Source organism: Rhinoraja longicauda, chromosome 18 (assembly GCF_053455715.1).
Source record: "Rhinoraja longicauda isolate Sanriku21f chromosome 18, sRhiLon1.1, whole genome shotgun sequence".
NCBI classification, from domain to species: domain Eukaryota; kingdom Metazoa; phylum Chordata; class Chondrichthyes; order Rajiformes; family Arhynchobatidae; genus Rhinoraja; species Rhinoraja longicauda.
The window spans coordinates 38,770,606-38,796,484 of NC_135970.1; the positions used below are offsets into that span (position 1 = coordinate 38,770,606).

General features: G+C 48.9%; 1 protein-coding gene across 1 annotated transcript in view; it reads right to left on the bottom strand.

Moving 5' to 3' along the window:
* LOC144602179 (SH3 and multiple ankyrin repeat domains protein 2-like) overlaps positions 1 to 25,879 on the bottom strand; it is a 154,595-nt gene that overhangs the window by 74,310 nt on the left and 54,406 nt on the right. Inside the window, exons 2-3 of the mRNA XM_078414915.1 lie at positions 11,500 to 11,677; positions 2,752 to 2,887 (exon numbers count right to left, since the gene is read on the bottom strand). Coding sequence (XP_078271041.1) covers positions 2,752 to 2,887; positions 11,500 to 11,677 — 314 coding nt within the window. The remainder of the gene's footprint in view (positions 1 to 2,751; positions 2,888 to 11,499; positions 11,678 to 25,879) is intronic.

Consider the following 25,879-nt stretch of genomic DNA (forward strand, 5'->3'; position numbering starts at 1 on the left):
CGTAGGATAGCGTTGGTGTGCGGGGATCGCTGGTCGGCGCGGACCCGGTGGGCCGAAGGGCCTGTTTCCACGCTGTATCTCTAAACTAAACTAAAGTAAAGTAATAAATGCAATGTCCTGGTTGTGCAACAGGCAGGCAGCTGGTTGAATCATACACCCTACACCACCTCCAGCTGTGTAGATGTCATCCAGCCTGGTTGAACAAAAATAATTCCCAAAATCATCATTTTCTTCCAGCCCTTGTGGATTAAACCTTTCCCCACGCACCATCAAAGGCTTGATCCTAAATTTAGAGACTGGAATAATGCTCAAAGGAGAAAATAACGTGACGGAATTATTAACGGAAGGTTGGAGATTGCATTTATAAAATCACATGGCCCCGAGAAAGGCAAAGAAATGGGCATTCTGGGCGGCGCGGTGGCGCAGCGGTAGAGTTGCTGCCTTCCAGTGCCACAGTCCCGGGTTCCATCCCGACCACGGGCGCCGTCTGCACGGAGTTTGTACGTTCTCCCCGCGACCTACGTGGGTTTTCCCCGAGATCTCCGGTTTCCTCCCACACTCCAAAGATGCACAGGTTTGTAGGTCGATTGCCTTGGAATCGATGTCAGATTGTCCCTAGTGTGTGTAGGATAGCTTTCGTGTGCGGGGATCGCTGGGCGGCGCGGACTCGGTGGGCCAAAGGGCCTGTTTCTGCCTGCTGCATCTCTAAACTAAACTCAATAGCAATAATCCATGCCCGTGCTGATTTGCACAGGGCTCCAAACAGACGAAGTGCAACTGATGGCTCAATTAACCAGCCGCATTAATCTCATCTTTGGAATGTGTTCCGAATTCCACCCGGCATTCTGGGACGTGCATCAGAATGGCAATGTGCTAGCACTCCGAAACTCTCCTGCAAATCGTCTCTGAAGAATGCCTCACCAAGGAGCTAGCTCCATGCTGTTTTGTGCAACCTCTCTCTGATGTTGCCTAGTAGCGATGTGCTGTGAGTTTTATTTTGGAACCACCTGCCCACGCGGCCCTGCGAACTGCACAATAACGACTTCCTTTTATAGAGGGAAGAGATGCCAATGCTTTCAAGAGTTCCTAAATCAGCGTTCAACTGGCAGCGTGCAAGCATCACACAGAAAGAACAAACCTCAGAGAATTGACAACGCTATTTGCAGGCCATGTACTTTCATTCTCACATGAATTGGACGCACAATTTGACACTCCTCGCCTTTTGTGTTTAATTGTAGGTGGGACGCAGTTTAAAGGAGATGTGCGGGCATTTTCTTTACACAGATTCCCCCCCCCCCCCCCCCCTTTTAAATCATCCGAGATATTCGCTGCCATTTTGAGATCATTTTGATCTGGAGGAACTCGGGCAGCGCGGTGGCGCAGCGGTAGAGTTGGTACTGCACGGTGTATAGGCGGTATATAGGCGGTACCGCACGGTGTATAGGCGGTGTATAGGCGGTACCGCACGGTGTATAGGCGGTATATAGGCGGTACTGCACGGTGTATAGGCGGTATATAGGCGGTACCGCACGGTGTATAGGCGGTATATAGGCGGTATATAAGCGGTACCGCACAGTGTATAGGCGGTGTATAGGCGGTACCGCACGGTGTATAGGCGGTATATAGGCGGTACCGCACGGTGTATAGGCGGTGTATAGGCGGTATATAGGCGGTGTATTGCGGTATATAGGCGGTATATAGGCGGTGTATTGCGGTGTATATAGGCGGTATATAGGCGGTGTATATAGGTGTATATAGGTGTATATAGGTGTATATAGGCGGTATAGGTGTATATAGGTGTATATAGGTGTATATAGGTGTGTATAGGTGTATATAGGTGTATTGCGGTGTATATAGGTGTATATAGGCGGTATAGGTGTATATAGGTGTATATAGGTGTATATAGGTGTATATAGGTGTATATAGGTGTGTATAGGTGTATATAGGTGTACATAGGTGTATATAGGTGTGTATAGGTGTGTATATAGGTGTATATAGGTGTGTATAGGTGTATATAGGTGTATATAGGTGTATTTAGGTGTGTATAGGTGTGTATAGGTGTATATAGGTGTGTATAGGTGTATATAGGTGTATATAGGTGTATATAGGTGTGTATAGGTGTATATAGGTGTATATAGACGGTGTATATAGGTGTATATAGGCAGTATATAGGCGGTGTATTGCGGTGTAAATAGGTGGTATATTGCGGTGTATAGGCGGTGTATAGGCAGTGTATAGGCGGTGTATTGGTGTATAGGCGGTACCGCACGGTGGCGCAGCGGTAGAGTTGCTGCCTCACAGCGCCAGAGACCCGGGTTCGATCCTGATCCTGCAGATCTGGTTTAAACCGAAGATGGACAAAGAATGCCGGAGTAACTTAGCGGGACGGGCAGCATCTCTGGGGAGAAGGGATGGGTGACGTTTCGGATGGTGACCCTTCTTCATTCAGACTGAGAGTCAGGGGAGGGGGAGATACGGAGATAAGGAAGTGTAAGGTGTGAGAACAAGACATCAAAGGGGGGGGGTGGTGGAGATCAAGGAAAATGTAGAATAGATCAGCAAACCTTACACTTCCTGATCTCAGTATCTCCACCCTCCCCCGACTCTCAGTCTGAATGAAGAAGGGTATCGACCCCGAAACGTCACCCATTCGTCCTCTCCAGAGATGCTGCCCGACCCGCTGAGCGACTCCGGCATTTTGTGTCAAATCACGAAACCACGTTGCGGGTCAAAAATGAACAAAGTCAGTACCTTTCTTTCGAGCAGTGTCTTCTGGGTCGAGGTTTCGGCTTACGGTGACGACCTTTAACACCAAGTGGTTCCCTCCCTGTCGGATCATGTTCACCACTTGCCTGTGACCAACCTTCACCACGTTCTCATTGTTTACCTGCACCAGAATGAAAAGATCATCAGAATCAAGATGTCTAACCGTCAAGCTCGATCACTTTCCGCACCGCGCTCGTGGAAAACCTGTCTGGAAAGTTGATTTCGTTCAGTCCAGTTGAGAGATACAGCGTGGAAACAGGCCCTTCGGCCCACCGGGTCTGTGCCGACCAGCAATCCCCGCACACTTACACTATCCTACACACACACACACACACACACACACACACACACACACACACACACACACACACACACACACACTAGGGACAATTTACATTCAAACCAAGCCAATTAATCTACAAACCTGCACGTCTTTGGAGTGTGGGAGGAATCCGAAGATCTCGGAGAAAACCCATGCGGGTCACGGGGAGAACGTACAAACTCCGTACAGACGGCGCCCGTGGTCGGGATCGAACCGGATACGTACAGGATTGTAGGTTAACTGGCTTGGTATCAATGTAAAATGTCCCTAGTGTGCGTAGGATAGTGTCAACGTGCGGGGATCGCAGGTCGGCGCGGACTCAGTGGGCCGAAGGGCCTGTTTCCGCGCTGTATCTTTAAACTAAACTCAGCTAAATCACAAACGCATCGCCCCGCAATATAAACTCCCAGCAATAAGACGTTAATCATTTGCAACAAGCCAAGCGAGAGGCAAAAAAGAAAAATCCTCGGGGGATTTTTCAGTCATTGATAATGCTGGAATTGATTTTGGCAACGATACAGTCGTTATCACGGTGATTTATGAAACATAGCCTGACTGCCTCGTGTGGAATTGTTCATCTGGTGACAACGTTTTCACATCAATATTATACGTTCATTACCCAGTTTAATATTATACGTCCATTACCCAGTAGGATAGTGTTAATGTGCGGGGATCACTGGGCGGCACGGACTTGGTGGGCCGAAAAGGCCTGCTTCCGGCTGTATATATATGATATGATGATAATGTATATGTTCATTTGCTCTAGATAAATGTTTCACCTCGGTTCCATTCCTCGTCGGTAGGTGAAAGATTTATTCCTGTTGCAGGCGGGGGATTTGGGAAACCCGTCCCTCCTGTCTCCGAGGCTCTTTCATGATTTTAAAGTGTGGTGTGCTGGATGAGTTTGACCCTGGTGCCTTCCCAGGGGCAATGGGATTCTCACACACTGTGACCGTGACAAAGCAGGTGCAACCAAAGCAGCGTCGAAGGTTAAAGACAATCATTACTCTTTCTCCCCCTGCCCTATAAAGATGTCGGCACAGGCCTTGCAGCTCAACCGCGTCCACCCGACCGTTCAATTACATGGCGGTTGGCGCTCGATGGCCTTCCCGACTCTGGGGCAATCTCAAACGCTGAATATTTATGAAGCAGGTTTTGTTCGTGCGTTAATATGAAAATGCTTTGCCAGAGTCTAACCTACATTGGACTCCTGGGCTCTCAGCTAATACATTACTGGCCTGACTGTTGTATCATCACCAAAAGCAACTTCCCGATTGTAATGGCCAACAAAATAATCTCTTCAGAACGTCTTAGGCTTGTACTCGCTGGAATTTAGAAGACTGAGGGGGGATCTTATTGAAACGTATAAAATTCTTAAGGGGTTGGAGAGGCTAGATGCGGGAAGATTGTTCCCGATGTTGGGGAAGCCCAGAACCAGGGGTCACAGCTTAAGGATAAGGGGGAAGTCTTTTAGGACCGAGATGAGAAAACATTTCTTCACACAGAGAGTGGTGAGTCTGTGGAATTCTCTGCCACAGAAGGTGGTTGAGGCCAGTTCATTGGCTATATTTAAGAGGGCGTTAGATGTGGCCCTTGTGGCTAAAGGGATCAGGAGGTATGGAGAGAAGGCAGGTACAGGATACTGAGATGGATGATCAGCCATGATCATATTGAATGGCGGTGCAGGCTCGAAGGGCCGAATGGCCTACTCCTGCACCTATTTTCTATCTTTCTATGTTTCTATGTCTTTTGAAATGTCATCCCTGGATTATCTCAGGAATAGCTTGATTTATTTTAGTTTTAGTATTAGAGGTACCGCGTGGAAACAGGCCCTTCGGCCCACCGAGTCCGTGCCATCCTGCCATATCCTGTGCACTAGTTCTATCCTACACACCAGGGAAGCCAATTCAGCTTACCATCCTGCACGTCTTTGGGACCTGAGTGGAAACCGGAGGACCCAGAAGAAACCCACTCGGTCACAAGGGAGAACGTGCAAACTCCGTACAGACAGCACCCCGTGGTCAGGATCGAACCCGGGTCTCCGGCGCTGTGAGGCAGCAACTCTACCGCTGTGCCACCATTACGTCTAGCATTACGTCTAGCATTTTAACACTGGGAGTTCATGTTGTGGGCACTGCTATTGTGTTTTGTTCTTCCTGCTGAGAAAGCAGCTTGTGGCATTGATGGATTGTTGGCGTCAGTTAAGACTACGCTCGACAGTGGTGAGTGTGATGTCACGTGGCCGTTTTTGTGGGGACCACAATGTGCTGCATATTTAAAGTGAGCTGCCAGCGGAGATACGATCACAACGTTTTAAAAGGCATTTGGACGGGTTTCTGGAGAGGAAAGGTTCAGAGGAATAAGAGTATTGAGCGGGTAGAAAGGTTAGCGTCGACGGGCATCGCGTTGGGCAATACACGAGCTGGGCAGGGTTCCGAGTGGTACGTTTCCATGAATCCACTATGCCCCGTGTAAGGGCAAAGGGTTCTTTAGACTTTAGAGATACAGCGCGGAAACAGGTCCTTCAGCCCGCCGAGCCCGCGCCGACCAGCGATCCCCAACATTATCCTACACACGAGCGACAATTTACAATTTTACAAACCCGCACGCCTTTGGAGTGTGGGAGGAAACCAGAGCACCCGGAGAAAACCCATGTAGTTACAGGGAGAACGTGCAAACTCCAAATGGACAGCATCCGTGGTCCCTGGCGTCAAACCCAGGTCTCTGGCGTTGCAAGGCAGTAGTTCTGCGCCAGAGACCTGCGCTCGATCCTAACTACGGGTGCTACCAGGACAGAGTTTGTACGTTCTCCCTGTGACCGCGTGGGTTTTCTCCGGGTGCTCCGGTTTCCTCCCACGCTGAAAAGACTTACGGGTTTGCAGGTGAATTGGTTTCTGTAAATTGCCCCTCGTGTTTCGGATAGAACGAGGGGATCGCTGGTCGACGTGGGCTCGGTGGGCCGAAGGGCCTGTTTCCGCGCTGTATCTCTAAACTAGACTAACGACGAGGCAGGTGGTGCAGCTGGGCGTGGCCTGGCAGCGACAATGAAACACCAGCAAATACTTGGAGTATTTCGTCGAGTGTTAGTCCTTGATTTATGACGTTCTAAACAACATGAAGCCTGTAATCTCTTCACAAGGAAATTGTAATCAAAAAACAAAAAGGACAGACTCTCACAAAAACATTGTTGTTAAAATGTCACATCCATCAGCCAAGAGCAATTTGGAAGAAAAATGTAAAAATGTGATATAGTGGGGGTGGGGGTCAGCAACATGGAAGGGTATGCGTGCAGTTAACGGGAAAGGCAGTGTAGTAAAGGTAGACACAGAATGTTGAAAGACTGGAGCGACTAGGCTTGTGTACGCTGGAATCTAGAAGGATGAGAGGGGATCTTATCGAAACATATAAGATTATTAAGGGATTGGACACGATAGAGGCAGGAAACATGCTCTCAATGGTGGGGGAGTCCAGAACAAGGGTATCACAGTTTAAGAATAAGGGGTAGGCCATTTAGAACGGAGATGAGGAAAAACGTTTTCACTCAGAGAGTTGTAAATCTGTAGAATTCTCTGCCTCAGTAGGCGGTGGAGGCCAGTTCTCTGGATGCTTTCAAGAGAGAGCTGGATAGAGCTCTTAAAGATAGCGGAGTCAGGGGGTATGGGGAGAAGGCAGGAACGGGGTACTGATTGTGAATGACCAGCCATGATCACATTGAATGGCGGTGCTGGCTCGAAGGGCCGAATGGCCTCCTCCTGCACCTATTGTCTATGGTCTAAAATGCTGGAGTAACTCAGCAGGTCAGGCAGCAGTTCACGGGAAAGAGAGTGTAGGAAAGGTCACGTTTAAACTAAGAGGGCAGGAGGATGGGAACCAATGCAAGGAGACAGAGGGACATAAAAGGAGGACAGAAGCAAAAAGTAGAAGGGAGATAGGAAAAACTAACCTGAAAGCTCTGTGCCTTAATGCGAGGAGCATTCGTAATAAGGTGGATGATTTGAATGTGCAGTTAGTAGTTATATGATATAGTTATATGATATAGTTGGAATTACGGAGACATGGCTCCAGGGTGACCAAGGCTGGCAGCTAAACATGCATGGGTATTCGATATTCAGGAAGGATAGACAGAAAGGAAGAGGAGGTGGGGTAGCGTTGCTGCTTAAAGAGGAGATTAATGCAATGGCAAGGAGAGACATTAGCTCGGATTCTGTAGAATCGGTATGGGTAGAACTGCGAAATAGCCAATGGCAGAAAACGCTTGTTGGAGTTGTGTACAGACCACCAAGCAGCAGTAGGGAGGTTGGGGATGGCATCAAGCAGGAGATTAGGGATGCGTGTAGCAATGGTACAGCGGTTATCATGGGCGACTTTAATCTACATATAGATTGGGCCAACCAAATTGGTAGCAGCGCTGAGGAGGAGGATTTGCTGGAATGTAGACGGGATGGTTTTTTAAAACCAATATGTAGAAGAACCGACTGGAGGACAGGCTATCCTAGACTGGGTATTGTGCAATGAGGAAGTGTAAGAAAATAACCATAGATGCTGGTACAAATCGAAGGTATTTATTCACAAAATGTTGGAGTAACTCAGCAGGTCAGGCAGCATCTCAGGAGAGAAGGAATGGGTGACGTTTCGGGTCGAGACCCTTCTTCAGACTGATGTCAGGGGGGCGGGACAAAGGAAGGATATAGGTGGAGACAGGAAGATAGAGGGAGAACTGGGAAGGGGAGGGGACGGGAGGGACAGAGGAACTATCTAAAGTTGGAGAAGTCAATGTTCATACTACATACAAACATACAATGTTCAAGTCAATGCAATGAGGAAGGATTAGTCAACAACAGGGATTGTTTTGCAAAGCCCCTTGATAAAACAGTGACCAAAACATTTTTTACAAATCAATTCTTTCAAAGCCCAGAGTGCCGGAGGAACTCAGCGGGTCATCTGTGGATTGGATGGACAGGTGCCATTTGGGCTTGGGACCCTTCTTCCGTCCCAAAGCCATTTTTTCAGACCGCTGAATGTAAAGGTGTCAGGGGTTGTGGGGAGAAGGCAAGGGAATGGGGTTGAGAGGGAGAGAGATAGATCAGCCATGGCGGCACGGTGGCGCAGCGGTAGAGTTGCTGCCTTACAGCGAATGCAGCGCCTGAGACTCAGGTTCCATCCTGTACTGTACGGAGTTTGTACGTTCTCCCCGTGACCTGCGTGGGTTTTCTCCGAGATCTTCGGTTCCCTCCCACACTCCAAAGACGTGCAGGTGTGTAGGTTAATTGACTGGGTAAAATGTAAAAATTGTCCCTAGTGTGTGTGTAGGATAGTGTTAATGTGCGGGGATCGCTGGGCGGTGCGGACTCGGTGGGCCGAAGGGCCTGTTTCCGCGCTGTATCTCTAAATCTAAAAAAAATGATTTAATGGCGGAGTAGACTCGAGAAGGTCAAATGGTCTAATTCTGCTCATTTGACTGAAGAACCTATGAAGATGACAAAAGTTGGAACATGTGAAATGAAATGAGCTATTCTGGTCAACGACCCTTCATGAAACGTTAACTCTGTTGCTCTCACCATCATCTCTTCCTATGATCAGCAGCTTTCAAGTATGTGTCCACCTGCTTTGTCGTCTTTCTATTACATCTCTCAAATGGTCTTTGTGCTTCAACGGTTTGTGAATCTACTTCTACTGAAGACTCGCCATTCCCACCGGAAAAGTTTAATTTGTTGCCTGTCGTAAAAGACATCGTGTTCAGCACAGACATTGTGGGCCGAAGGGCCTGTTCTTGTGCCGGACTGTTCTGTTTTCAAAACCGGAACTGGGACGATCAAGGAATAAAAATGAAACTGCGGACCACACACATATTCCTTTCACTGCCAATGATGTCCCCACTGATCATGCACACTCAAGGTTGGAAATTGAATGCAGGGAGCGGGAGCAGGGAGCAGGGAGCGGAGATTTGAGCAAGACAATGGGCATCCATTATACAGGATGTTATAACAGGGCCTGTGGAAAATCACCACCTGATTAGCCTGACTCAGGAGTGGTTTCAAGTTAGGATAATGGTGCCTGACAGTTCTAATGGAGTTCATTGACACTGTAATTACCAGGGTAGGTCTGCGGGAACAGGAGGAGATATCATTGTCAGATTTCTCGAAAGGCAATTGATAAGAAGCCACGTTAAGAAGGAGACGGATAAGGAGGAGACAGATGTTGCTTAAATGACATGTCTTGGTATTGGAGATGGAATATAATCATGGATAGAGCCAGTAATGGTGAGGAAACAGAAAGAGCAGGAATAAATTGTCCTTTAGCAGGTTTTTTTTCACACAGAGAGTGGTGAATCTGTGGAATTCTCTGCCACAGAAGGTAGTTGAGGCCAGTTCATTGGCTATATTTAAGAGGGAGTTAGATGTGGCCCTTGTGGCTAAAGGGATCAGGGGGTATGGAGAGAAGGCAGGTACGGGATACTGAGTTGGATGATCAGCCATGATCATATTGAATGGCGGTGCGTACAGGCTCGAAGGGCCGAATGGCCTACTCCTGCACCTATTTTCTATGTTTCTATGTTATTAAAGGCGGCACGGTGTGGCAGCGGTAGAACTGCTGCCGTAAAGCGCCGGAGACCTGGGTTCCATCTTCACTAGGGGTGCTGTCTGTAGGGAGTTTGTACGTTCTCCCTGAGACCGCGTGGGTTTTCTCCGGGTGCTCCGGTTTCTTCCCACATTACCAAGACGTGCAGGTTTTGGAGGTTAATTGGCTTCGGGTAACAATTGTAAAGAGTCCCTCGTGTGTAAGATAGTGTTAGTGTGAGGGGATCGCTGTTCGGTCCAGACTCGGTGGGCCGAAGGGCCTGTTACCATGCTGTATCATTAAACTATAAACTAAACAACACGAGGAGGCAGCAATGCAGTCCAAATGTGTGGGAAGGAACTGCAGATGCTGGATCACACCCCTGCAGAGACAGGTTAATTGCCCCTTGTGTGTACAATGCAAAAGAGTTCTAACATAGAACGAGCGAACGGGCGATCAGCGGTCAGCATGAGCAGTGGGCAGAATGGCCCGTTTCCATGCTGCATCCCTAAACCTAACTAATCTAAAGGTTAGCAGACAGCTGCAGGCATGCCACGGTACCAGATTGTTTAATGGTAACAACGGATTTAGTTTAGTTTAGTTTAGAGATACAGCGCAGAAACAGCCCACCGAGTCCGCGCCGACCAGCAATCCCCGCACACTAACACAATCCTCTCTAAGTTTGCACTCTCTAAGTTTGCGGATGACACGAAGCTGGGTGGCAGTGTTAGCTGCGAGGAGGATGCTAGGAGGCTGCAGAGTGACTTAGATAGATTAGGCGAGTGGGCAAATGCATGGCAGATGCAATATAATGTGGATAAATGTGAGGTTATCCACTTTGGCGGCAAGAACAGGAAAGCAGAGTATTACCTGAATGGTGGCCAATTAGGAAAAAGGGAGATGCAACGTGACCTGGGTGTCATGGTGCACCAGTCATTGAAAGCAAGCGTGCAGGTGCAGTAGGCAGTGAAGAAAGCGAATGGTATGTTAGCATTCATAGCAAGAGGATTTGAGTTTAAAAGCAGGGAGGTTCAACTGCAGTTGTACAGGGCCTTGGTGAGACCGCACCTGGAGTATTGTGTACATTTTTGGTCTCCTAATCTGAGGAAATACATTCTAGCCTTAGAGGAAGTACAGAGAAGGTTCACCAGATTGATCCCTGGGATGGTGGGATTTTCATATGAAGAAAGACTGGATAGACTCGGCTTGTACTCGCTGGAATTTAGAAGACTGAGGGGGGATCTTATAGAAACATATAAAATTCTTAAGGGGTTGGAGAGGCTAGATGCGGGAAGATTGTTCCCGATGTTGGGGAAGTCCAGAACCAGGGGTCACAGCTTAAGGATAAGGGGGAAGTCTTTTAGGACCAAGATGAGAAAACATTTCTTCACACAGAGAGTGGTGAGTCTGTGGAATTCTCTGCCACAGAAGGCAGTTGAGGCCAGTTCATTGGCTATATTTAAGAGGGAGTTAGATGTTGCCCTTGTGGCTAAAGGGATCAGGAGGTATGGAGAGAAGGCAGGTACAGGTTACTGAGATGGATGATCAGCCATGATCATATTGAATGGCGGTGCAGGCTCAAAGGGCCGAATGGCCTACTCCTGCACCTATTTTCTATGTTTTCTATCCTACACACACTAGGAACAATTTTTCATATTTATACCAAGCCAATTAACTTATAAACCTGCACGTCTTTGGAGTGTGGGGGGAAACCGAAGATCTCGGAGAAAACCCACGCAGGTCACGGGGAGAACGTACAAACTCCGCACAGACTCTGACAGCAACTCTACCGCCGTGCCACCCCGAAGGCAAAGGGTAAACGGATCTGTGGTCAACGATGATACTGAGCTCACTGGCGTGAACACTGAGGAGGAGGAGGACGAGAGTCCACGAGTGGATAAGGACACGTTCAGTGAGTGAGCAGGCTGGCGGATGGATTGCAAATTGTATTGGATGGGGACTGATGTTCCACAGCACTCTACAACTGACTGTACTGTCAGAGCAAAAGGAAAGGCCACGGAGAGCTGGTGCCTGTAGGGACGGGAGATTTATCAAAACCGAGTTGGTCATCTGACAGGACTGACCAGTTACACCGTGGCCCAGTTCAGTAATTCGGGACCGCTTGAAAGGCTGCAGGAAGTGCTGGGCATTGCTCGGTAGGGGTTGCCAACTACCTCACCCCAAATAAGGGACAAGGTGACGTCACCGCCCCGCTCCGCTCCCCACGTGACCTCACCCAGCCAGCGGCCGCGTGCTCCCGCTCCACCAATGGTGGCCGCCCGGGCCGGGAGGCGGGTTGTTACGCAACCTCCGTTAGGTGGCGCCCGGGCCTCCGGGCCTAGACTGTCCGGGGCTAAAATGTCAGAAACCTAGAGTGTCGGGACCTAAACTGTCGGGGCCTACAGCGTCCGGGCCTACAGCATCCGGGCCTACAGCGCCCCCCGGGCCTAATATGGGACAAGGGGGCCCTCGTGACCGGCCCCTGGTCCTGATACTCCTTCTCCGACTGGGAGTCATTAAAAATTAACCACGGCAAATTAAGTTTAAGGACAGAGAGGGTTGCACTCCAACAGGTCAAATTGGTGACTTGCAGATACGAGTGAAAGGAACCAGGAACGAGGGCGGGTTCTTTACCAATATTGACATGTGGAAACAACAGGGACCGCTAGTAATGTGGAACACCAGTCATTAAGGGACGTTGTTGGCTGATCGTACCACTGTGCGTCTCCAAGCCACAAAGGATGCCAGTGAAATATGTTCAGTAACACTTAAAAGATTTGGAGACAAATGTGGGCCAAACGCGGGCAAATTGGGACGAGCTCAGATGGGGCATTTTGGTCAGCGGGGGCAAAGTGGGCCGAGTGGCCTGTTTCCTTGCTGCATGACTCTGTGGAGTCTTCCAAATTCATCTCCCCGCCTTCAAGATTCGGATGAAAGCTCATTCATCCTGAAACGTTAACCCCCTTTCCCTCTCCACATCAAGACTGTCACCTGTTTCAGGCAGTTTCAGGTTCGCACCACTTGCAGCTCAGGGGCTTTCCTTCCTCACCAATACCAGGGAACTGTTATCTGAACCCAGAGAGCTGTGTCATCAAGTGCTAGAATGCAACTTTGTCAGAAGGTACAATAGACAATAGGTGCAGGAGGAGGCCATTCGGCCCTTCGAGCCAGCACCGCCATTCAATGTGATCATGGATGATCATTCTCCCAACAGATACAGAGTGCAGAATAAAGTTCTCAGCATTACTTTGGATCTTATCGAAACATATAAGATTATTAAGGGGTTGGACACGTTAGAGGCAAGAAACATGTTCCCAATGTTGGGCGAGTCCAGAACAAGGGTCCACAGTTTAAGAATAAGGGGTAGGCCATTTAGAACGGAGATGAGGAAAAACATTTTCACTCAGAGAGTTGTAAATCTGTGGAATTCTCAGAAGGCAGTGGAGGCCAAGCCTCTGAATGCATTCAAGAGAGAGCTAGATAGAGCTCTTAAGGATAGCGGAGTCAGGGGGTATGGGGAGAAGGCAGGAACGGGGTATTGATTAAGAATGATCAGCCATGATCACATTGAATGGCGGTGCAGGCTCGAAGGGCCGAATGGCCTCCTCCTGCACCTATTGTCTATTGTCTATTACAGCTGAGGGCCAGGCTCGGTGTCGATCCCTCTGTCCTGTATCTGTCCACTGTGAACAGCTTGATATGATCGTGAATATTGGATAGCAGGCAACAAAAAAGCTTTTCACGGTAACTTGTGACAACTGAACCATCGTATCAACAACTAGAGAGCGGTCCCGAGCTACCATCTACCTCATTGGAGCTATCATCTACCCTCCGACTATCGTCAATTGGGCTTTGCAGGAGCCTGACCGCCCCGACAAGGAAGGCCTGACCGCCGGCTACGGGAGCCAACGGGAGGTTCGAGGCCCCGACCGCTGGAGGCAATTGAAAGACTGGAGTGACTAGGCTTGTATACACTGGAATTTAGAAGGATGAGAGGAGATCTTATCGAAACGTATAAGATTATTAAGGGGTTGGACACGTTAGAGGCAGGAAACATGTTCCCAATGTTGGGGGAGTCCAGAACCAGGGGCCACAGTTTAAGAATAAGGGGTAGGCCATTTAGAACTGAGATGAGGAAAAACATTTTCAGTCAGACAGTTGTGAATCTGTGGAATTCTCTGCCTCAGAAGGTAGTTGAGGCCAGTTCATTGGCTATATTTAAGAGGGAGTTAGATGTGGCCCTTGTGGCTAAAGGGATCAGGGGGTATGGAGAGAAGGCAGGTATGGGATACTGAGTTGGATGATCAGCCATGATCATATTGAATGGCGGTGCGTACAGGCTCGAAGGGCCGAATGGCCTACTCCTGCACCTATTTTCTATGTTTCTATGTTTACCTGGCGGTGTAAAGCAGCAACTCTACCGCCGCGCCACCGCGCCCCCCAGGATTCCACGGGGAAGTATTTTGGTTTAAATCTCTTTTGTTGGACTTATCCGTTCATGAATTGTCGTGGTGGAGGTGACGGTACCTGGCACTTTGTTCCTCATCCCTCCCCAATGTGCCAATATTCAAACGGCAAAAAAGAAAACGCTCTCCAGACACCTATTTAAGTGGTGGATATTCATCGCCTTCTGTTTTGCACTGAATAAAATTAATTTTTCTGCACTGTAACATTCAGAAATGTACCTCAGCAGAGCTCTGTGCCCACGCACACAACACAAATAAAACTAAGCTTGTGTTCCACGCAGGTCCACAGTTTCACTTCCACTCTGTCCTGGCAGTTAATTAGCGCACTAGCTCAGAGCAATGGTCTGTGGCAAATATATAACTAACCCCTCATGGCCCGAGGAGGCACTAAGACCTTCACAGCCAAGGGTGCGGCACGGTGGCGCAGCAGGCAGACTTGCTGCCAAAGAGTTGAGTACAGGAGCAAAGAGGTCCTTCTGCAGTTGTACATGGCCCTAGTGAGACCGCACCTGGAGTACTGTGTGCAGTTTTGGTCTCCAACTTTGAGGAAGGATATTCTTACTGTTGAGGGCGTGCAGCGTAGGTTTACTAGGTTAATTCCCGGAATGGTGGGACTGTCATATGTTGAAAGACTGGAGCGGCTAGGCCTGTATAAGCTGGAATTAAGAAGGATGAGAGGGGATCTTATCGAAACATATAAGATTATTAAGGGGTTGGACATGTTAGAGGCAGGAAACACGTTCCCAATGTTGGGGGAGTCCAGAACCAGGGGCCACAGTTTAAGAATAAGGGGTAGGCCATTTAGAACTGAGATGAGGAAAAACTTTTTCAGTCAGAGAGTTGTGAATCTGTGGAATTCACTGCCTCAGAAGGCAGTGGAGGCCAATTCTCTGAATGCATTCAAGAGAGAGCTAGATAGAGCTCTTAAGGATAGCGGAGTCAGGGGGTATGGGGAGAAGGCAGGAACGGGGCACTGATTGAGAATGATCAGCCATGATCACATTGGATGGTGGTGCTGGCTCGAAGGGCCGAATGGCCTCCTCCTGCACCTATTGTCTATTGTCTGAAGAAGGGTCTCGACCCGAAACATCGCCCATTCCTTCTCTCCTGAGATGCTGCCCGACCTGCTGAGTTACTGCAGCATTTTGTGAATAAATACCTTCGATTTGTACCAGCATCTGCAGTTATTTTCTTATACTATATATTGTCTATTGTCTATTGTCTAACTCCGGAGTCCCGGGTTCGCTCCTGACCGCGGGCGCTGCCTGTACGGAGTTTTCTACGTTCCCCCCGTGGCCTGCGTGGGTTTTGTGACAGGGAGCTTGACAACGACGCGACAGAAGCTGTGTGGGCCGGCAGTGAGTTGGGCAGCGTGACAGGGTTTGTGTAGGTTGGGTGTGTGGGCGACCGTGGGCGAGAGTTTAATGTGGCGAGGCGTGAGCTCGCCCACCTCGGCAGGAGGAACCGAAGGCCGAGATGGCGACAGATTGCAGAGGAGCAAAGTGCAGCAGGATGTCGGTGTCTCAGGTGGAGGCCGGTTCACTGGATGTTTTCAAGACAGAGGTAGATGTAGCTCTTAGGGCTAACTGGAATCAAGGGGTACGGGGAGAAAGCAGGAACAGGGTACTGATTGTGGATGATCAGCCGTGATCACATTGAATGATCACGTTTAGAACGGAGATGAGGAAAAACTTTTCCAGTCAGAGAGTTGTGAATCTGTGGAATTCTCTGCCTCGGAAGGCAGTGGAGGCCAATTCTCTGAATGCATTCAAGAGAGAGCTAGATAGAGCTCTTAAAGATAGCGAAGTCAGGGGGTATGGGGAGAAGGCAGGAACGGGGTACTGATTGAGAATGATCAGCCATGATCACATTGAATGGCGGTGCTGGCTCGAAGGGCCGAATGGCCTCCTCCTGCACCTACTGTCTATTGTCTATTGAATGGCGGTGCTGGCTCGAAGGGGCGAATGGCCTACTCCTGCACCTACTGTCTATTGTCTATTGAATGGCGGTGCTGGCTCGAAGGGGCGAATGGCCTACTCCTGCACCTACTTTCTACGTTTCAATTTGTGCAGGAAGTTTGCACACAGATGCAGCACGTAGTTGCGAAGGCCAACAGCCTATCGGTCGTTATTGCAAGTGAGCGGGAGATCAGGAAGAGGGGGTATTGTCGCAATTGTACACGGTGTTGGTAATGCCATGCCTGGCGGACAGGCCCACCACCGATTATACGACAACCGGTGGACCAGAAGCACCTCCTTTAATCCGGACTAAATCACCAGACACGGCTTGAAATCCTGACTTTGGGTTCTGTCTGTACGGAGATTGTACTTCCTCCCCGTGTGACCGCGTGAGCTTTCTCCGGGTGCTCTAGTTTCCTCTCACATAGACAATAGGTGCAGGAGGAGGCCATTCGGCCCTTCGAGCCAGCACCGCCATTCAATGTGATCATTGCTGATCATTCTCAATCAGTACCCCGTTCCTGCCTTCTCCCCATACCCCCTGACTCCGCTATCCTTAAGAGCTCTATCTAGCTCTCTCTTGAAAGCATCCAGAGAATTGGCCTCCACTGTCTTCTGAGGCAGAGAATTCCACAGATTTACAACTCTCTGACTGAAATATTTTTCCTCATCTCCGTACTAAATGGCCTACCCCTTATTCTTAAATTGTGGGCCAAACATCCCAAGGACGTGCAGGGTTTGTAGGTTAATTGGCTTCTGTAAATTGTAAACTGTGTCGGATAGTGCCGGTGTGCGGGGATGAGTGCAGGTCAGCACGGACTCGGTGGGCCGAAGGGCCTGTTTCCCCGCCGTGTACAAGTCTAAAGTCTACAGTCTCTCCTCATAAAGCAGCCAGAAGGGAGGATTACAATTTATACTTTCGACTCTCAGCAGGACCAGCCCAGATTGAGTATGTCCCAGGTTTAACAACCCAGAGAGTGCGTTTTACACGAGAGACTGAATCGTTCTTCCTACAGTTTCAATCTTCAACTGAAGGGATCAATAACTGGAGGTGCACGGCGATGCATGTGGACAGTTTCCTGCCTTTGTCATCAGGCGGTGCCCTGGGAAACTGAAGATGGCGGCGCTGCCCTAGCAGCTGCGGCTCACCTGCAGTCCATTTGTCTTTGTGTTTTTGTTGTTTTTGTTGTCTTAATTGTAGTTGTGATGTGGTGTTTTTGTGTTTTTGTACTATGTGTGTATGTGGGGGGGAGGGGGGGAACTGTAACATTGTAAATATGTGTCCCTTCCGAACGGAGACCCGACCTTTGTTTTCTGGGCCGTGTCTCCGTTCCTGCTGCGGCCTACCATCGGCCCAACTCCTGGAGCTGGCGGCCTCCAGGGCTCTGGTTCGCAGAGCCCGCGGACCAGACTCACCATCAGCGGAGCCGGCCGTTCTCGGAGACTGCGGGAGCGGCTGCGACTCGCCTTAGGCTCGGGCCGCGTGGATGCCGACATCGGGAGCTCCGGCAGCGGCAGCGTGTTCGCCCGCCCCGGATCGCAGGGCTTGGGTCGGCCCGCCGCGGATATTTCACCGTCCGGCGCGGCCTGAAATAGGCCACGGAATTTTCTCTGCTCGGCGGGGGCTTCAATGTCGGGAGCCACGACCGCCCCGACTTGCAGCGGGGCTTGGGTCGGCCCGTTGCGGACATTTCACCGTCCGGCGCAGCCTGGAACATGGCAACGACAACAGCCTGACCGCAGGAGAAGACGGCAGGGGAAGAGAAAAAGACATTCTGGCCTTCCATCACAGTGAGGAGGGGACTGGAGGAGACTCACTGTGATGGATGTTTCTTTTTGGGGGGTTTTGTGTTGGTTGGGGTTGTGTAATTTGCTTATTTTATTGCTCTTATTGTTGGACTGTGGGTGACGAAATTTCGTCCAAAAAACTTGTTTTTGGATGACAAATAAAGATATCTTGAATCTTGAATCTATCTTGAATCTTGAATCTTGAATCTTCACCACCACAACCCCTGTGCTGTGGACACTTGCATGGCAGCTTTGATCCATTCTGCCCCTGAGGGAAATATTTGTATTGACAAAAAAAATGTCGCGTGATATTGACTCGTGGAATACAAATCCTTCAATATGTTTTCCAGTACACTGTTGTGGGCGGCACGGTGGCGCAGTGGTGGAGTCACAGCCTCACAGCGCCAGAGACCCGGGTTCGATCCTGACCACAGGTGCTGTCTGTGCAGAGTTTGCACGTTCTCCCCGTGACTGCGTGGGTTTTCTCCGGGTGCTCCAGTTTCCTCCCACATTCCAAAGACGTGCAAGAAAATAACTGCAGACGCTGGTACAAACGGAAGGTATTTATTCACAAAATGCTGGAGTAACTCAGCAGGTCAGGCAGCATCTCAGGAGAGAAGGAATGGGCGACGTTTCGGGTCGAGACCCTTCTTCAGTCTGAAGAAAACAGGGTATCGACCCGAAACGTCACCCATTCCTTCTCTCCTGAGATGCTGCCTGACCTGCTGAGTTACTCCAGCATTTTGTGAATAAATACCAAAGACGTGCAGGTTTTGTAGGTTAATTGGCTTCTTTAAATTGTCCCTGGAGTGTCGGTCAGGGCTAGTGTACACAGGCGATCGCTGGTCGGCGTGGACTCGGTGGGCCGAAGGGTCTTTTCCCACGCTGCCTCTCTAAACTAAAACGAAATTAAATTTCCCAGCTCCCTCAGACAGTTATTAACCAATTAGCCATGCTGCACGAGACAAAACTCTAATATTGACTTCCCAAAAATACACAGTGTCCCCACCGACACTCTCTGTCAACAACGCTCCACATGCACAAAATCTGTTGAAGCATCTAACTAACACCCAACGCTCATTGTAATTCTGAGAAAATGACCACAAGGCAAATGGTGGGAAAACCAAATAACAATCCGCTTGGCTACAACGGTTGTCAGGCTGAGCCAACTAATGTCGCGCACACTCAACATTACTTCTTAATTCTTCAGTTTCTCCCTCTGCAAGTAAGTGCTGGTGAGTTATTTGCTTAGTTTCAATAAAAATGTTAATCTCTGGTGATATTCCGTGATCTGCATTCACAATGCCCAATCTCTCTTTTCGCCCATTCTCGTTTAGTTTTAGTTTGGAGATACAGCGCGGAAACAGGCCCTTTTGCCCACTGAGTCCGCGCCGACCAGCGATCCCAGCTCAGTGCGGCACGGTGGCGCAGCGGTAGAGTTGCTGCCTCACAGCGCCAGAGATCCGGGTTCGATCCTGACTACGGGCGCTGTCTGTACGGAGTTTGTACGTTCTCCCCGTGACCTGCGTGGTTTTTCTCGGAGATCTTCGGTTTCCTCCCACACTCCAAAGACGTACAGGTTTATAGGTTAATTGGCTTGGTGTAAATGTAAATTGTCCTTAGTGTGTGTCAGGTAGCATTAGTGTGCAGGGACTGCTGGTCGGTGCGGACTCGGTGGGCCGAAGGGCCTGTTTCCGCACTGTATCTCTTCAATGAGAAGTTACTGTCTTGATACCAGTACTGGCTCCACTGTTAGTGTGCTGACTGACCCCTGCTGATTTTGTAAGGACAATTTTCTCGACAGTGTGTGAGTTAGAGGCATCCTAATATCAGTCAGGCAGCTGGCTGGCGAAGTCTTCAGTTTAGTTTAGAGACACAGTAAGGCAATCTCTGTCAATCTCTGCTTTAAAAATACCCAAAGACTTGGCCTCCACAGCCATCTGAAACCCATAGACTCGCTGCCCTCTGGCTCCAGACATTCCTCCTCATCTCCATTGTAAAGGTGTGTCTTTTATTCATAAGTTCGTGTCATCGGAACATCAGTAGGCACTTTGGTCCGTCAAGTCCACCCAGCCCTTTCATCATGGCTGATCTATCTCTCCCTCTCAACCCCATTCTCCTGCCTTCTCCCCCATAAACCCTGACACCCGTACTAATCAGGAATCTGTCAATCTCCACATGAAAACACAATCCATTGACTTGGCCTCCATGGCCACCCGTGACAATCAATCCCACAGATTCACCACAGACCCTTCTTCAGACTGCCTGACCCACTGAGTTACTCCAGCATTTTGTGAATAAACTTCTTCAGGCTGATGTCAGGGGGGCAGGACAAGATGTCCTGAGATGCTGCCTGACCCGCTGAGTTACTCCGGCATCTTGTGATACCTTTTATTTGATTAACTCAGTAGGGACGAGCAACCGTGGTCGGGATCGTATAAGATTATTAAGGGGTTGGACACGTTAGAGGCAGGAAACATGTTCCCAATGTTGGGGGAGTCCAGAACAAGGGGCCACAGTTTAAGAATAAGGGGTAGGCCATTTAGAACGGAGACGAGGGAAAAACTTTTTCAGTCAGAGAGTTGTGAATCTGTGGAATTCTCTGCCTCGGAAGGCAGTGGAGGCCAATTCTCTGAATGCATTCAAGAGAGAGCTAGATAGAGCTCTTAAGGATAGCGGAGTCAGGGGGTATGGGGAGAAGGCAGGAACGGGGTACTGACTGAGAATGATCAGCCATGATCACATTGAATGGCGGTGCTGGCTCGAAGGGCCGAATGGCCTCCTCCTGCACCTATTGTCTCTTGTCTATTGGATCGGGCCTGGGTCTGGCGCTGTCAGGCAGCGACTCTACCGCTGAGCCAAGATCCCAAGGTAGCAGTTGAAGGGAGAGTAGGAGGGCACGTTTCATTATCCTGCCCACCGGCAAAACACTCGGCCCAAGACTGAACACTCAACTGAAACAGGTGACACCATCCTCACCACACTGTTGTTCGTGAGAGTTGGGGGCATGCCAATCCTGCTCTAATCTCCCACAACATTAACAACATGCTTCAGGTACAATTTCATTCTGCAAAGTGGTTTGGGGATGCATCGAGGATTTGAAACACGGGGTATAAATGTCATTCCGTTTAAGTCCGTGCTCGGACTGCACGCCCTGTGATTTGTGCTAAAAGCTCCTCGTCTTGTCGTTTAGCTGAGATTTTCTCAAGTGCAACGCCAGCCAGTAAATGTTCCTCACGGCCCCTGCACTTATTAAAGATGTCTCCGCGCGTTTTCGTTCACACGCCACAGACGGTGGAGGGTGCCTGGAACGCACTCTGCTGGGAGTGGCGGTGGAGGAAGACACGGGTCGTGGCGCTGAAGAGATTGGAGGATTGGCAAATGCATGTGCAGGGAATAGAGGGATATGGACTGTGTGCAGGCAGATAGGGAATGTGGTGTGGAGCAGCGGTAGAGTTACTGCCTGGTGGTGCCAGTAGCCCAGGTTCCATGTCTGCACGGAGTTTGTACGTTCTCCCCGTGACCGCGTGGGTTTTCTCCGGGGTTTCCTCCCACATTTCAAAGTCGCGTACATGTTTGCAGGTTAATCGGCTTCAGTAAAATGTAAATCGTCCCCCGTGTGTAGGATAGTGCCAGTGTGTGGGGGTGATCGCTGGTCGGCACGGACTCGGTGGGCCGAAGGGCCTGTTTCGGCGCCGTAGTGGGGAGAAGGCAGGAACGGGGTACTGATTGAGAATGATCAGCCATGATCACATTGAATGGTGGTGCTGGCTCGAGGGGCCGAATGGCCTACTCCTGCGTCTATTGTCTATTGTCTAAAGTCTAAATTGGTCTTGTTGTGCTGAAGGCCACCATGTTCTTGTGCTGGATGTACTGCCCCACGTTCTGTGAACTGATTCACACAGTCTGAAGGAAGGGTCTCGACCCGAAACATCACCCTTTCCTTCTCTCCAGAGATGGTGCCCGTCCCGCTGAGTTACTCCAGCACTTTGTGTCTACCTTCAGTTTAAACCAGCGCCTGCAGTTTGCCTTCCTGCACCACTCCTTGACAGGTATTGAAAATGAAAGCAAAGTTAAGCTCAGAAGCAGTATGGCACGCTAATTGAACGCTCTATTTCTAGCCATACGACACTTCCTAGTACGTCAGCTCAGAGGAGCACTGAGCTTGATAAAAAGATGGCACTTAACGCATTTAGCGAAGAATGTAGCATTCTGTTGGGGAGGGGGGGGGGGTGACAAACCAAGGTTTATCAACACAAATACAGACACGTTAGCAGTTTTAACACACGTGCGGTATTAATAAAACAGGCACACATCAGCAAAACCATCCCGTACACATTGCCGCACGTTATCATAGACAGGCCACACATTTGCTTTCCCTGTCCGTCCACTTGCCGAGGGATTACAATTAATGAACATAATGCACACTAAAATCTAAACGGGCCAGCTTGCTCCCTACAATGCTCATTCCACAACGTGAATCCACTGCTACGCATTTCAATGATGCACACTTCAAATGCGCCGTTGCATGTTTAATTCTCAGCTGCTCGGTGCAATGATCTAATCGGCTCGTTGCTTGGAGTTGAATGTCCGTCAGATTCCATTACTTGTGCAGGAAGGAACTGCAGACGCCCAGGACAGGCGCAGCACGCTGGAGTAACTCGGCGGGCCAGGCAGCGTCTCTGGGGAGAAGGGAAGGGGCGACGTTTTAGGGTCGAGTCTGAAGAAGTGGCTCGACCCGAAACGTCGCCCATTCCTTCTCCCCAGAGATGCTGACCTTAACCCACTGAGTTACTCCAGCATTTTGAATCCAGTTCCCATTACTTCTCTGGCAAGCTATTGTTTGTCATCTTTACTTCACTTCACTTTACCAAAGAAACAAACAATGCTTGCCAGAGAGGCATGGATTAAGGAAGGAACTGCAGATGCTGGTTTCAACAGAAGGGGACAAAAATGCTGGAATAACTCAGCGGGACAAGGCAGCATCTCTGAATGCTCAGACTGAAGAAGGGTCTCGACCCGAAACGTCGCCCATTCCTTCTCCCCAGAGATGCTGCCAGTCCCGCTGAGTTACTCCAGCATTTTGTGTCTATCTTGCCAGGGAGGTAATGAAATCCAATGGATATTCATAGACAGTGGGTTTAGGTTTATTATTGTCATGTGTACTGAGGTGCAGTGAAAAGCTTAGAGTTTCACGCTATCCAAACAGATCAGATATACCATGCATAGAAACAATCAGTTTAAACTCAAGTACATAGAAACATAGAAACATAGAAACATCGACAATAGGTGCAGGAGGAGGCCATTCGGCCCTTTGAGCCAGCACCGCCATTCATTGTGATCATGACTGATCGTCCCCAATCAATACCCCGTGCCTGCCTTCTCCCCATATCCCTTGATTCCACTGGCCCCTAGAGCTCTATCTAACTCTCTCTTAAATCCATCCAGTGATTTGGCTTCCACTGCCCTTTGTGGCAGAGAATTCCACAGATTCACAACTCTCTGGGTGAAAAAGTTTTTTCTCACCTCAGTTTTAAATGGCCTCCCCTTTATTCTAAGACTGTGTGGCCCCTGGTTCTGGACTCGCCCAACATTGAGAACATTTTTCCTGCATCTAGCTTGTCCAGTCCTTTTATAATTTTATATGTTTCTATAAGATCCCCTCTCATCCTTCTAAACTCCAGTGAATACAAGGCTAGTCTTTTCAATCTTTCCTCATATGACAGTCCCACCATCCCGGGGATCAATCTCATGAACCTACGCTGCACTGCCTCAATTACAAGGATGTCCTGCCTCAAATTAGGAGACCAAAACTGTACACAATACTCCAGATGTGGTCTTACCAGGGCCCTGTACAACTGCATAAGAACCTCTTTACTCCTATACTGAAATCCTCTTGTTATGAAGGCCAACATTCCATTCGCTTTCTTCACTGCCTGCTGTACCTGCATGCCAACTTTCAGTGACTGATGTACAAGGACCCCCAGGTCTCGCTGCACCTCCCCCTTACCTAACCTAACTCCATTGTGATAATAATCTGCCTCCTTGTTTCTGCCACCAAAGTGGATAACCTCACATTTATCTATATTATACAGCATCTGCCACGCATCTGCCCACTCACTCAACCTGTCCAGGTCACCCTGCAACCTCCTAACATCCTCTTCACAGTTTACACTGCCACCCAGCTTTGTATCATCTGCAAACTTGCTAGTGTTGCTTCTAATTCCCTCTTCCAAATCATTAATATATATGGTAAACAGTTGCGGCCCCAACACCGAGCCTTGCGGCACTCCACTCGCCACTGCCTGCCATTCTGAAAAGGACCCGTTTACTCCTACTCTTTGCTTCCTGTCTGCCAACCAATTTTCTATCCATGTCAACACCCTACCCCCAATACCATGTCACCAATTTCCCGTGCGGGACCTTATCAAAGGCTTTCTGAAAGTCTAGATACACTACATCCACTGGCTCCCCTTCATACATTTTACTTGTCACGTCCTCAAAAAATTCCAGAAGATTAGTCAAGCATGATTTCCCTTTCATAAATCCATGCTGACTTGGACTTATCCTTTTACTGCTATCCAAATGCACCGTTATTACCTCTTTAATAATTGACTCCAGCATCTTTCCCACCACCGAAGTCAGGCTAACTGGCCTGTAATTCCCCTGTTTTCTCTCTCGCTCCTTTCTTGAAAAGTGGGATAACATTAGCTGCCCTCCAATCCACAGGAACTGATCCTGAATCTATTGAACATTGGAAAATGATCACCAATGCGTCCACTATTTCTAGAGCCACCTCCCTGAGGACCCTGGGATGCAGACCATCAGGCCCAGGGGATTTATCATCCTTCAGTCCCATTAGTCTACCCAATACTATTTCTCGCCTAATTAAAATTTCTTTCAGTTCCTCTACCTCCCTAGATCCTCTGTCCTCCAGTACATCTGAGAGATTGTTTGTGTCTTCCTTAGTGAAGACAGATCCAAAGTACCTGTTCAACTCTTCTGCCATTTCTTTGTTACCCATAATAATTTCCCCCGTGTCTGCCTTCAAGGGACCCACATTTGACTTTGCTACTCTTTTTCTCTTAATATATCTAAAGAAGCTTTTACTGTCCTTCTTTATATTCTTGGCCAGCTTCCCCTCGTACTTCATCTTTTCAGCCCGTATTGCCCGTTTTGTTACCTTCTGTTGTCCTATGAAAGTTGCCCAATCCTCTGGCTTCCGGCTACTCTTTGCTGTGTTCTACATCTTTTCTTTTAGTTTTATTCCATCCCTAACTGCCCTTGTCGGCCACGGTTGCCTCCTACTCCCCTTAGAATCTTTCTTCCTTTTTGGAATGAAATGATCCTGCGTCTTCTGGATTATGCCCAGAAATTCCTGCCATTGCTGTTCCACCGTCATTCCTGCTAGGATCCCTTTCCAGTCTACCTTGGCCAGCTCTTCTCTCATGCCTTCATAGTCCCCTTTGTTCAACTGCAACACTGACACTTCCGATTTAACCTTCTCCTTCTCAAATTGCAGATTAAATCGAATCATATTATGATCACTACCTCCAAGCGCTTCCTTTACCTCGAGTTCTCTTTATCAAATCTGGTTCATTGGACAACACTAAATCCAGAATTGCCTTTTCTCTGGTAGGTTCCATTACAAGCTGTTCTAAGAATCCATCTCGGAGGCACTCTACAAACTCTCTTTCTTGGGGTCCAGAGCCAACCTGATTTTCCCAGTCTACCTGCATATTGAAATCGCCCATCACCACAGTGGCATTACCTTTGTTACATGCCAGTTTTAACTCCTGCTGCATCTTACATCCTACATCCGGGCTACTATTTGGGGGTCTGTAGATTTCACCAATTAGTGTCACAGTTTAAGAATAAGGGGGAGGCCATTTAGGACTGAGATGAGGAAAAATTGTTTCACCAATGGAGTTGTGAATCTGTGGGATTCTCTGCCACAGAGGGCAGTGGAGGACAATTCACTGGGGGTTTTCAAGAGAGTGTTAGATTTAGCTCTTAGGGCT